This window comes from Pimephales promelas, chromosome 25 (genome assembly GCF_988280905.1).
Source record: "Pimephales promelas chromosome 25, fPimPro1.hap1.1, whole genome shotgun sequence".
Classification (NCBI taxonomy): Eukaryota; Metazoa; Chordata; class Actinopteri; order Cypriniformes; family Leuciscidae; genus Pimephales; species Pimephales promelas.
In genome coordinates, this window is record NC_142793.1 from 498,567 (window position 1) to 512,903 (window position 14,337).

A 14,337-nucleotide genomic window follows, 5' to 3' on the forward strand; every position below is an offset into this window, starting at 1 on the left:
TATTTTGGTTGAATATTATTATAGTTTTTTAATGCAATTTTCACTGTGTAATTTATAAATGATGATACTGTACACCATAGATGGTAAAATGTATGTATTGCTCTTTATACTATATGTATTTATTTCTAGATTTATTTATCTATTTTTTTGGAGATGAGGTTTGCTACAGGACGAGCCAGATCAACTGGACAGTGATTTTTCTCGATTCTCATCTTTATCAAATACATTAATTCTTTACTTTCCTATATTTTACATTTATTTATTTATATTTGGGCTCCTAACTAACCTGATTTACTTTTAATAAAGTATTTATGTACATTTATGAAACTTATTGTAAAGTGTGAAATTTCTCCATTACCTGATGTGTAAATAATGTTTGCAATTTAACATAGCTGAGGAGGACATTGACGAGCTTGCAAACCAGGAACAAAAACTTAACTTGGCAATGACCTGGCACATTGAAACATGGAACTGCAACTTACTTCGATAAACGACCAAGAAACAGGGCAAACATGAGGGCTTATACACAAAGACCAATGATAACAAGGAACACCTTTGAACAGTAATTAAGACAATTACCCAATGACAACATAGAACATATGACAAGACTCAAAACTAGACATGCCATTTAGGCCCTTTACTAACATTATTGATAATAAAAGAGCACATTGAGGAGAAACACTGGACTTATTGTAAAGCAAAAGTTGCTTAACATTTATTTGCTTTACCCATAAATCAACCATAATTAAAACCATACAAACATGTCAACATTTTCTGAGCCAAATCTTTAATACATAATGGGAAAACTGCCAAGCCATCATTGCTGCCAGTTTTGCACAGACAAAATTGTAAAATAGACTGAAATTGTACATACAAAGTCCTTAATTTGTCCCACGTTGGCCGTCTCTTGAAATAAAACGTTCAGTGAGGAAGGAAATATTCCATTTGTTTCCTTCATGATACATAGATTTTTAGCAATGACATAAAAAACATTCAAGGCAAAAATGTTCCTAATCTTCAAAGCGGATAACATATACATGTGTGTTTTATAGTAGTAAGTTTTATATTCACAAAAAAATCAAACAGCTGATTACTGACACAGATTATATGTATGGCCATATATAAAATACGGCCATCCACTGAAAGACTACGAGAAGGAGTCCTCGAGTCAGCCACCTGCTGTCCTGGAGCGATAGCACCTTAAAGTGTCATGAAACCCCCTGTTTTAGCCTGGTCCTTCACACCTCCACCACCAGAATAAAGCAGCTCGGGTAGTCTTAGGTTGCCCTTTTAGGACTAGTGTTAGAGAATTGAATACTAGGTTAGCTTGGTTAAGTGTGAAAAGTAGACTTAATTATAGTATTGTTAACTTTGTTAGGAAAATTATTGTTACAAAAATGCCAGTAATACTACACAGCAGACTGTCTCTCTTTAGTACTGTACATCACTATTCCACTCGTCAGTCAACTGGGAGTCACTTTTTGTTACCTCTGTGTCGAACTAATTTTGGACAAAAGATGGTGCTGTATAGAGCAATGGTGGCATGGAATTCTCTTCCTCAGTTTTTGAATTTGGGAATAAATACAATGAATTTTCGTAAAAGATTAAGACTTTATTTATTTACATTTGAATAATTTTTGTGTTGTTCCTGATATTGAAGGTTGAAAAAAAACATTGTGATATCTATGAACCCTACGACTACTGTGTATTGTGTTAAGGTATAATGTAGAGCTGTTTTGTTGTTGTTTTTTGTTTTGTTTTTTTTTGTGTTTCTTAGTACGTTGCAGTGTTGTTATGTATGTATGTGTACACTCCTTCTTGTCTACAAAATGTATGGTTTTATGTTAAGAATATTTTTTGTGTTGAAGTATAGACCCCAGGAAGAATAGCAACTGCTTTTGCAGTAGCTAATGGGGATCTTAATAAACAAACAAACAAACAAACAAACCTCAAAGTTGGAAAAAGTCTCAAAAAGTGGGAGTTGTTCTTTGAATTGTCGGCCAAACACGGTGAAACACGGTGCTGGTTCATGTTTGGAGCACTAGAGTATATGAAATACGTGAAACACACTTGCTCTGCTCAATATGAACTGCGTTGTGAGCATTGTTGAACTCATCGCAGCTCTTCCGCGCAGTAACTGTTCTCATGCACGCAACGCATATTTGAATTCTCCGCTGTAATGCGATCTCGTGCGTAATAATACAACGCAGTGATTGGATTGAACAAGCTCTTTCTCATGAATAAATGCAGAGATTATCTCGACAGTCAGCTGACGTAGAATCGTGCCACAACCAATCACACACTCCGATGGCGCTTCTACCTCACATTCCCTGACGTTGCTTCGACTTTGCTTTTCAACGAAATTGAACGGAAAAAATGCAAAAATAACCAATTTCCACTTATTTATAAGATTTCTGAGTGCTGTTAGTGTTTTCAGTGATGTGCAACCTGTACATCACATCTAAAATGTGTTTTGGGGTTTCATGAATCTTTAAAACCTGGGCTGGTTGACCACCTATTCCAAATGCTGCCAGTGGGAGATACCACATGCACATACTGTATGAACAATACTTGGACTGTGTGCTGAGGCTGAGCTATGTGCTCTGCAACCTGCCCAGCCCACGTCCAGCATCGTCAATTCTCATTCGATTTACCCCAATCTCCTCTGAACACCTCCCTAGTCCTTCCCCAGACCTCCTCACCCCGGCTGCAAGTTAAGAGCCAGCCCCTGTGGCTGACATGGACCACAGCCAGAGCCCACCACAGAGTCAAAGCTGAGTCTGACCAGGTGTGTGAGCGGGCCCATTGTCTGTCCCGGAGCCTGAACCTAACTTCCAAATACCCACGGATACTAAGCACGAGCCCACTGCAGACACGGAGCCAGAGCCTGTTGGCATGATCAGGTGCGAGAGGTCCATCCCTATAGGACTTTCATTGGAGCCAGATGGCACAGAGAGCTTTCCCATCAATCCTCTTTGATTTCCCCACGGTTGGACTATTGGATTCCCTGGTCACCTCCTGTTCCCAAGCCTTCCCAAACCTCCTCCATTGATGAAACTCCAAACTCCTTTGTTGCCGCTGGTTCTGCTCGGCCCCGTGTCTCTTTCATCGCTGCTGGTTCTGCCCAGTCTCCCTCTCCCTCCTTCTCTGAATACACCTTCAAGCTCCTTGGCCCTGCCTTCACTGATCCCATCCATCACTCCTCCTCTGGTTCTGCCCAGCTCTGCCTCCTTCCCTCCAGCTCCACCATTGTCCTCATTGGCTTCACCCCGATCCCGTGAACCAGGGGTTCTGCTTTGGCCCTCCAGTCCAGCGGAGTCATCCTGGGTCTTTGTCTCCTTGGCTCTGGCTGGGTCTCCACCTCTCCCACCTCCACTTCAGTCGGTTGTGCTCCTGACTCCTCTCTCCGTCTGTTCCGCCATGGGTCTTCATCCTAATGACTACTCCCAGTCCACTCCCTACAACAGCAACACACTTGTCATCCAATCACAGTCCACACTCAGGCTCAGACTCCCACATTCCGGGGGGGGGGGGGGAAAGCTTTTTTAACATTATAAATATGATTGCTGCCACTTTTGATTACTTTATTGCGTCCTTTCAGAATAAAAGTAGGCTATTACTTCGCTTTAATTTCTTTAAAATGTAGTGTGTAATGTTACAAAAGCTGTATATATCAGATGCTATTATTTTGAACTATGGTTTGTGTGTAATGTGACATTTTGTGTGACCTTAAACTTTGTTTTAGAATTAAATTGTACATAAGGTGAAGCAAAACAAACGTGTTTATGTCTGAGAACCTTTTAAACACACATGAACCTGAAATGACATACACTGTGTGATACAGTACAAATATTTTGAGTGTTCCTGTAAAGAACCACTGAAGTTCTGAAGTTGGCTTTTAACTGGTAAAGTTACAAGGCTATATTAATTTTGATGATATTGTGCGCTGCTTGTTAGATTACAGGTTCCTGTACAGCTACTGTCCAGGGCCCGAGTGGAGTGTGATGTGCAGGGGATGCTGTGAGTATGATGTCATCCGCTGTAAATGTCCTCTTCAGGGGTCTCCCGTGGGGTACGCCGTGCCCTGCTGTCGTAATGCGGTGAATGAGTGCGATCCCTGCATCATACATCCAGGTGACCAGAGATTTCTCAATATTCTCCTCTTGTGATGTATGTCTTGGTTTGTTCATGGTTTTTCACTCTTAATGGCTTCAGTTGATCCTATATTTTTAATAATTTTGGTGCTCACAAGCAATCAAACCCCTGGCAGAAATATTTTAGTCCATCCTGGTTTATGATTTGTTGATTTTGTTATCATTTTTCTCTGGAACCTTGTAAACAAAGAAAAGAGTCAGTGCATTCCTTCCATTTGGATTTAATGGTTAAAGGATTTTTTTCCCCCTGAGCAATAATGCTGGTCACATTCTAGACTGTGTGATGTCTATAAAGGATTTTACAGCAACAGGAAAATTAAATTGTCTGGCCTTAAATATGTCTGTACATGCGAACAGCCAGATGTTTGTAATCTAAAGAAATGCCTGAACTGCTGTTTACAGTCAGAAATGTGGATTCAGGCTCAAACTTTGTCAGTAGGTCTCATAGGTTCTCCTGTCTCAAAGTGTCAGAAACATGTCTTGGCCAAAATGTGAGGCAGCAGTGCACCATTCATACAAGAAAATCACGCAAGCTCTTTGCATCTTCTTTGCTAGTTCATAAACCTAAATCCCAATCTCCAATGCCTCGTTCTAAGTCTAGGGCTTCTGCTTTTTCCACTTCAGGCTGCAGCATATTTGAGAACTGCAAGCGCTGTAACAACGGCACATGGGGCCCGAGGGACGATTTCTTTATAAAAGGGCAGTACTGTGCAGAGTGTCGCCCAGGATGGTCCGGTGGGGATTGTTTAAGTAAGTTCCTTACAATTTGCAGTGTTCATGCATTCAGAGTAAAATTCATCTGGGAATTTCTTTCTCTGGAACATGACTGTGAAATGCTCAGTCTTTGCTTGCTTGTTTAAAGATGATTTGTGAAATGCTCGTATTTTAATGCTGTTTTTCCGGGGCTAAACCGGCCGTGTTGAAGTAGGCGTTGATCTTCTTCTGCGGTGGTGGGGTTTTATCCGCTTTGACGTCATAGTTCCCCACTTTGAAAAACGAGTCGTTTGCAGAGGCTGGTGTCAATAAAAGCTTTTATTGGACTAACAAGAACGTTCTCAGTTCTGAAACTTACAGGATATTCTTATAATATCATGACCTCTTAGATGACAAAAGCTTTAAGGAAAATTTGATTTCTCAGTTCATCACCCCTTTAAGAGATACGGTGTACAGTCATACCACTTATAACAGCATTTTAACATAAATAATTATGGGGATAAGAGATATAGATTTCAGATTAAACTGTTTTAAATTCGTACCTGTTTGTATCTTATAGTAACAATAGTCACAAAATGGCCGCCGCTGCGTTTGTACGAAACAAGAGAGAGCGAGTACACGATACTGGATTCGTGAATTCGACTGAGTTTTAATGTTTTATTTGGTCACTAAATGCAAAACATCCACAAGCGTATAGCTCTGCTGACTTCAGTAACCCGGATGAGCCTGTGTTTCTGTTTTCAGCGTGTACCGCTGGATGGCACTATTGACCAATCAGAATCAAGTATTCCACAGAGCCGTGAAATAAGCGTCATTATTCTTAATCTCTTTGCTCATATTCACTCATATTCACCAGCTGAGATGTAAAAACATACAAATCTTCCATGTGGAGCAGCTTTAAGGCTAATTCACACACACACACACACACACACACACACACACACACACCGACAGAAGCCGACCAGCGCTGCCAATCACCAGATTAGTGTGTCACTTCTCAGACATTCCACAACCCAACCAACACAGACTGAACTTGTTCAGCTGCCGAAAAACAAGCGCTGAGCAATGCCGACAGGAGCAACACGTTGATTTGACACAACTTGACAAACGTCCTCTCCAAAGGGAGTCAATCTCGCCAACAGAAAACACCTTGTTTGTTGTCCTGCCATTTGTTTCTTTAACGTTACTCACATTATTCACCAGATTTACATAAAGCCACCTGCTGCCTACTTTGGCTCGCCATCAAACAAAGGTAGTTATGTGTCTGAACTGACGTCATAGTTAGCTAAATTACAGTAGTGTTTACACTCGCTGGTGAGGGGTGTTCTGACACACCCTCTAAGCAGTAGACCAATCACAACAGACTGGGGGCAGCTGACCAATCAGAGCAGAGTTTTAAACGATAATGTTTTTGTACCTGGACAGTTCACAAAGTTGAGTATTTAGTTTTTTTCTGTGTACATTTGACATCAATTTGACTATGTCTCTACCTTTTAAGCCTGTGGAGGGATGATTCATAAGAGGCAGGGTCACCTGGTGCTGGAGAGTTACCCAAACAATGCCCGCTGCGAGTGGACGCTGAAAGTGGACCGGCCTTACACCATTGATCTGAGGTGAGATGAGAACTAAAATTACACACACACGCTGGGTTTTGCATGTTTTATGGGACTTTCCATTCTGTAACCTTTTTCCCCAAATTCTGTAACCTTCTTTAAGTTCACTTTTTAAACCTCTTTTCACTTCAGCAATAATTTTCCAAGTGTCTTCTTTGAGAAGAGATCAAACTTCAGTCTGTGCTCTAAAGAATACAAGATTTACCACAGTTTAAGTTGGAAATTTAATTTTTAGGTCTATGCTCAAAAAGTGAATAAATGGATTATAAATACAGCAAAAATATAATTTAGTACCATAAAATCCCCTAAAAATACAAAATGTTAAATAAAAAAAATTATCGACCTAAAATATAGTAACTTCATTAAAAAAATTATAATTCTGTCATTATTGACCGACACGCGAAGAGGACCAGAGGGCAATATATATTTAACCCTAGACCTACCCATCAGAATATTCGTTGGGAGATTTTGTCTTCAACTTACAGTAATGAACACCTGAATTCCCCCACACACAGACGTTATCTTAGCTATGGGAACATTCTCAAGGCTTCTATATACAGCTAATATAAATACTGTTACTTAACCCGAACAGAAAACGTTCGGCATTTTTACAATTAAAAAATCTGTATGCATTGCATTTCAACAAATAAGAACACCCCCAAACTGAGTCTTTTAGCTCATTCCCAAGTACAAATTTGTCCCCTAAATATGGTTTTAGGTAATTAGGTACATGCGCACACACACACACACCAAAAACATGGGGAAACAATTTACTTGGTCTTAGTCCTATCTTTCTAGTGAGTTGAAAATCGTGAAACACTGAGAGAGCTGTTTTGTTTACACTTTTTTATGGGACGTAGTTACAGTGGCCCTCATTTATCAAAAGTGCGTACACCTAATTTCCAGCGTACACCCAAACCCACGGTGACTTTGAGATGTATCAGTATGGACCGTACGGCACGCTCAGCTACATGTACGCACGTTTTGAGTTACTGCGGAAATGCGCAGAAGAACAATTCCAAACACCACAAAACATACTGACAAACTAAATGATATCATATATTATGACCCACTGTAAAAACAACATCAACATAGTAATTATAAACATGGACTTCTATGTTTAATTTGTGTGACTTTACCAAAGCATTTGATTTGTAAGCATATGTATTCGTTCAGTTGCGAGCCTGTGCGCTTTACTGGCGTTTCAGGGTTAGACCCGGCAGGTGCACACAGACTCGGTAATGAAAGGCGTTCAATGACCAAAAAATAATTCAGACTTTTTACATTCTTCTTCTTTCAAATAATAATAATAATAATACAAATAATAATAAAGACATTCTTCTTCTAAATAACAATAAGCGTCTAATGACGATCGTTTTCGGCCGCGGGATTTATTAAGGGCAGGTATCGCGTACACCTGGATTTCAAAGGAATGCACAGCTTCATAAATCAGGTGGTGAGAGGAGTGTACGCATAATCTTACGCCAACATATACGCCTGTTTCTACTCATAAGAGCTGAGTTAGATTGATTAACTACAAGTATTTACTTTAGAGTTGGTTTAAGGTTAGTTACTTGTAATTGTGTATAGTTTAGTGTTATTACTATGATATGTACATGTAGCATGTAACCACGTAACTTTAAAGTGTTAACGCTGTTTTTTTAATTATTAAATAAAAAATACAAGTTAACAGTAGCTTGTTTGCACTAAAAACTGTCTTTAAGTTCAAATCTTTATTCCATAAATGAATTCTCTTTGACAGACCTATGGAACATAGCAGTCTCTTTCATGCTCAGACAAGACTTCGGTGCCAGCAAGCCTTATGTTTTCAGTGCAAATGACAGTTTACAATCCTAATGATTATCCCATCGTGGATTCTGCCGGCACTGGGAGCCTGTAGCTCTTACTGAACGAAACCTTGCAAAAACATACATATTTGTAAGTTTAGACAGATCTAGAAATGTACAATATGCACTATGTACAAATGTACAAATACTGCCAATAACTTTCAACAACACAACTGTATATAGATATTTTTGAGCCGCTTATCCCTCTCCTATCTCTAAACCCAGCCACTTGTTTTATTATCCTGATCCACTCATATCTCTTTGAGCATATATCATTCGAAATATGTGTCGCAGTTTCCACTCAGAGGAGTATGGAAAGCTATACAACTTATCATTCCTTACTTATGGAACCAAAGTTACATACAAAATATCTTCTGAAGACACTCGAGCCAAAGCCTTAGAGGAATCTCGAAGGGACCTCTTCCTCATAGACCTTCGGAATAGCACCTCTTACCCAATGCAACATTCTTTGCTTGGTAGACACAAAACCTTTGCTACGACCACCAAAACAAACAAACAAACAAACAATTAGCAAAACTTGTGAAATCTTTCACTCTTCTGTGACACAAAGGTTGGAGGAGAAGAACTGCAGTGTGGTTTTTCAACAACTTGAGCAACCTTGACTACATTGGGAGCAAAATCCATACAGGGTGAGCTCATGGATAAATCACCCATTTTAAACCGGGCATGGCAACTCTGGCCCTCGAGACCCATATCTGTGCCTCTACTGGAGGCTGACCATCTGGAACGGAGCCCTGAAATGACACAACAGCAGGGGATATCCGACCCATGGCCGGGTCTAACACAAGGGGCCCGATGTGAGCAACAGGAGCACCACCTGTCATAATTACAGGGCCATAAACACCCAAGTTGTGGCCTGACTCTCATACTCTGAAGGTAAAGTTACATGGAATGTGAACTACTCAAGTTAAGACTTTTAAGCATTCTGAACATAATAATGTAATGAAAGAGAGCAAAGGATTGCTGTTGGTCCCATGTTTTACTACATTTCCATCTAACTTTGGTTACAATTAACATCAGATATCCAACAGTTACAGTGGTGAGATATTGCAAGAGAGCAAGATAAATCTGTAGACTTGCTTATCATAGCTTCATGTTCCAACATCGGATCCCCAAAATCCTAACGCATGTGGTGTCTCGACAGCTGCAGAGCTAGAGTAACTGGGGAAAACTGAAGCCAAGAACAAAGTCCTTTCATCCTGAAATTCCCAGACAGTATGATAGCCTACACTATTAAGAGTGACCTGAGTGTGTTGCACACCAAGCACTTATCACACTTATCATGTGTGTCTTCACTCATAATAAAGCAAGGACAAGAAACCTCAAACGTACAGAATTGCATCGCTTTCACCCTGAAGAGTAATAATCCACTGGATGATTCCGGAGAATAAGAAAATAGAAAATAAACTCGTTCAGATAGATCGCCTTCCTGAGAAGATGAATCTGAAGAAAATCTGAGTGGATGCAGATTGAATGAATGATATAGATTTAATACACACACAAAGAGAAAACACAAGCAACACACAAATCTATGTAACGTTAACACGAGACAATGAAGGGCAGAGGGCTTAAATACTCAAGGCTAGGTGATTAACGAGACAAGGAATAGATGTGTAACTCATTAGGGACTTTGGCAACTAATGAACAAACTAGAACAGAGCCAAAAACTAACTCTGAAAACTAAATAAAACATGATTGTGACATCACTCCCCTGAGGAGTAGATTGAGGAAGACACAGAAGAGTCGACGACCAGGGAGGAGATGAAGGTGGAAGGAGTCAGAGCGGAGACGAGGCGGGAGGAGCAGGAGGATGACTCCCAGCAATGACATGAAGGTCCACGGAGCTGCAGGTGGAGCCAGAGCGACGATAGACCAAGGTGGAGCCAGAGCATTCATTTGCACATAGAGTCTGGCATCGCTCCATTGACGAGCATTAACTTCCTTGTAGGTCCAACCAATCGCTGACGTTTTGTTGTGACGTAAGACGACTCAGACTGGCACACGACATCAACATCATCGTTCTCAGCCACTCCCTCTGTTCTCTGATTGGCCCGGTAAAAAATGACCAGAGAAAACCAAAGAATACAGCACAATCCCAGACGTAGTACTGAAGGGAAGTTTTAATTGAGCGGAAGTATGTAGGAGGGCGGAGCCAGGCTACACCTGCACCGCAAATGTTAATGTTTTTTTTTCTACATTAGTGGTATATTAATATATTAGTGGTTCATCCGCAGGATTTTGGACTCTGCCCTCCCCAAACAGAACCATCCTGTGCCTGGAGTGTCCCAAAAGTCTAGAGTTGTCTAGATACCCTCACTTTTGATCTCCAAAACAGTTGATATAGAGTTGTATTGAGTGCAACAGTCAGATGAATCTGACACATTCAGGAAGTCTGGCAGGAGTTAATCACTCGCCCGCTGCGAGGAAGAAACGAACGTCATGTCAGTGCTCCAACGTTTGAGAGCCAGGAAAACATTACCTCTCCATTCTAGAGAAAAACAAGACAGCTTTTGTCTTGAAACCTAAATTGGGATTATTGAAAGACAAGAAATTTTTTTTTAAATATACTTTGTGTTCTCTATTTATATTCTACCAAGTTTGCATAAATAACATTTTTATGAGAGACGAGATGATAAACGGGTCAGGAAAGTAGTGGGACACTTGTGTGTTTGATTCTAGTGAATTGTAATAGACATAGTGTGCGCTGCCTTTCTCGTCCAGAGTGCAACCGCTTCTGAGGCTTCATGGTATCTGTGTTTTAAATGATCTTACATCTCTGAAGTTGTGTTCCATTCGACAGGGTCCCTACGCAGTGTTCACTGCTCGCTACTCCCTGAACACGGTTTATCATTTGAAGTGGACTTCACTGACTTCCTGTGAAGTGATGTATCGATGTTCCCTTATTCCCTATGCCGTTTTCAGTGCCCTTCGAACTGAACATGTTTGTTCCCTTCGAATTGGAATCTCACTTAAGATGGAGAAATACCCTGTGAAGTCCACTTCGCAGTCCACTTACGGTCGAATGGAACGCACCTCCTTAGACCCCATTAAAATGCGATCTGTATCCAGATAAGTTATCCGGATAATAAGTACCGATTCCATTTACACCTGGCCACATAAATGTGTTTTTGCAAAACGGATATAAAGCCGATCTTCACCTCCCACGTTATATGCAGATTTAATGGATTGCACGCCACCAAAAGCAACAGATCTGAGCTGCATTTTATTGATCATCAGCTAATTTACAAATTAAAGAGTAAAGACATCAATAAGAGAGAGTGGCAAAAGCCCTGGTAAGATAATTTCCTTTCTTTACTTGAAGATGTGACTTACTTTCACTTTTATTTGCGATGTTTGCAGGTTGAATAGACGCTCAGCTGCTCATCTGCAGTGATGTCATATCTGACTAGACTATAACATGACATATAGCCTATATAACACGCTCTCACTCGTTTATTTTAATATATAAAATATACATATGTGGTTTCAACAACCAGATTGCGTTTACACCTAGTAAAGATCCGAACACAATGCGAGCCAGACTACCTACGGATGTGGTCAGCCAGATCCGATCACAACGCATTTACACCTTGCATTAACATGCGTTTTTTTATTATTCGGATAATTTATCTGGATACAGATCGCATTTTAATACCAGGTGTAAATGGGGTCTTAGAGACAATTCCACATTTTATAAAGCACATGTAAAAACAGCAACGTTGACCACAGTGCTGTACTATATAATAAATAAAACAATACAATTATTTCAAGCAAGAATAAACACAAATTAAAACCTGTACCTAAACTAAAGACCCGTACCTACGGCAACAATGCCTCGTCACTCATATATGATTAAAGCTAACGTAAACAAATATGTTTTTAAATGTCTTTTAAATGCACCCAAGGTTGGTGATCGATTAATATAATCCCGTAGACTTTGGGGTGGCTACCGCACATACACGGTCACCTCTAGATTTTGATTTAGTCCTAGGAACAAATAGGAGATTTTGCATATGAGATAACAGAGATCTGTCAGGAATATATCAAGTCAGCAACATATGTAGAGGCTGTACCATGCAAAAATGTAAGAACAAACATGAATACATTCTTGGGTTGACCTGACTTACTGATGGAAATGATTAAAACCTTTACAAACCTTCCCACCCATTCGGTGTTACTGAACTTGTAGAGAATGCATTACGTCACTGTACCTGTCCATCGTCACGCAATCACTGCACATCAGGCCTGAATCCCGTCCTGAACATGTGTTCTCCGTGTCTCAGGTTCATGATGCTCAGCTTGGAGTTCGAGCACAGCTGTCAGTATGACTATGTTGAAGTGAGGGATGGAGACAGCTTGAGCTCGCGTGTGATTGGTCGTTATTGTGGAAATGAACGACCTCCTCCAATCAAAAGCACTGGCAGTTCCCTGCACATTCTTTTCATCTCAGATGGTTACAAGAACTTTGATGGGTTTTTTGCCACCTACCAGGAGAGCTCAGGTAAGACCAATTAAAGACAATATTATCAGTGCGCTCTTTAAAAATATAGTTCATTACATTTGCTTTCAATCATTTAGCAGATGCTTTTATCTGAAGTGATAATACCATAGGCGATTCATCTGAAAGAGGAAATACTATTCTGAACGATGTCTGAAGCTTTGTATTGCTAGTATAAACTGGAACAGGGAGAGATTAAGGAACAGTGGGACTAAATGAAGAGTTCAGATGCAAAAGCCTCTAAATGCCATTTGAAATTTTCTTCTTTAATGATGATTTTTATCAAACTTCATCATTAAAGAAGAAAATTTCAAATGGCATTTAGAAGCTTTTGCATCTGAACTCTTCATATATAAGTTTTTCAGCAGGATGCAGTTTAATGTTTGTGGAAGGGGTGAGTTTTGAGCTTGTTTTAGTTATTGTTATCTTTTATCTAACCCTAACCTTCACCAGTGTAAATGCTCTTGTCCATTCTTGGATTTAGGAAACTGGTATTCTGAACAACATGCCTATAATACTACTTCGCTGCATAGATATCTGTTCAACAGTCGAGGCTAAACACTTTTGCTGGGGCTGTTAAGAGGGGAAAAGAGAAATGAACAGTCCAGTCCAGTCCAAAATGAATCTCCACGGCCAGAGATAAGACTCCAAAGAAGCTCAAAGGAAATCCTCAGCTCGCACGCCACCAGCTGAATGATTCCTCCAGACTCTGTAAGGTCATGAGCTCTTCTGTGGCAGATATTCACTCACCTAAAGGATTATTAGGAACACCACACTAATACTGTGTTTTGACCCCCTTTCGCCTTCAGAACTGCCTTAATTCTCCGTGGCATTGATTCAACAAGGTGCTGAAATCATTCTTTAGAAATGTTGGCCCATAGTGATAGGATAGCATCTTGCAGTTGATGGAGATTTGTGGGATGCACATCCAGGGCACGAAGCTCCCGTTCCACCACATCCCAAAGATGCTCTATTGGGTTGAGATCTGGTGACTGTGGCGGCCATTTTAGTACAGTCAACTCATTGACATGTTCAAGAAACCAATTTGAAATGATTCCAGCTTTGTGACATGGTGCATTATCCTGCTGGAAGTAGCCATCAGAGGATGGGGACATGGTGGCCGTAAAGGGATGGACATGGTCAGAAACAATGCTCAGGTAGGCCGTGGCATTTAAACGATGCCCAATTGGCACTAAGGGGCCTAAAGTGTGCCAAGAAAACATCCCGCACACCATTACACCACCACCACCAGCCTGCACAGTGAATCAGTCGGCCCATTCTCCTCTGACCTCTCGCATCAACAAGGCATTTTCTCCCACAGGACTGCCGCATACTGGATGTTTTTCCCTTTTCACACCATTCTTTGTAAACCCTAGAAATGGTTGTGTGTGAAGATCCCAGTAACTGAGCAGATTGTGAAATACTCAGACCGGCCCGTCTGGCACCAACAACCATGCCACACTCAAAATTGCTTAAATCACCTTTCTTTC

At 40.5% G+C, this 14,337-nt stretch overlaps 1 protein-coding gene across 1 annotated transcript in view; it reads left to right on the forward strand.

Annotated features, from left to right (window-relative positions):
• The window catches only part of pamr1b (peptidase domain containing associated with muscle regeneration 1b), a 37,415-nt gene that overhangs the window by 3,672 nt on the left and 19,406 nt on the right, over nucleotides 1-14,337 (forward strand). Inside the window, exons 2-5 of the mRNA XM_039670273.2 lie at nucleotides 3,958-4,134; nucleotides 4,779-4,904; nucleotides 6,367-6,481; nucleotides 12,633-12,850. Of these exons, the coding sequence (XP_039526207.2) occupies nucleotides 3,958-4,134; nucleotides 4,779-4,904; nucleotides 6,367-6,481; nucleotides 12,633-12,850 (636 nt within the window). The remainder of the gene's footprint in view (nucleotides 1-3,957; nucleotides 4,135-4,778; nucleotides 4,905-6,366; nucleotides 6,482-12,632; nucleotides 12,851-14,337) is intronic.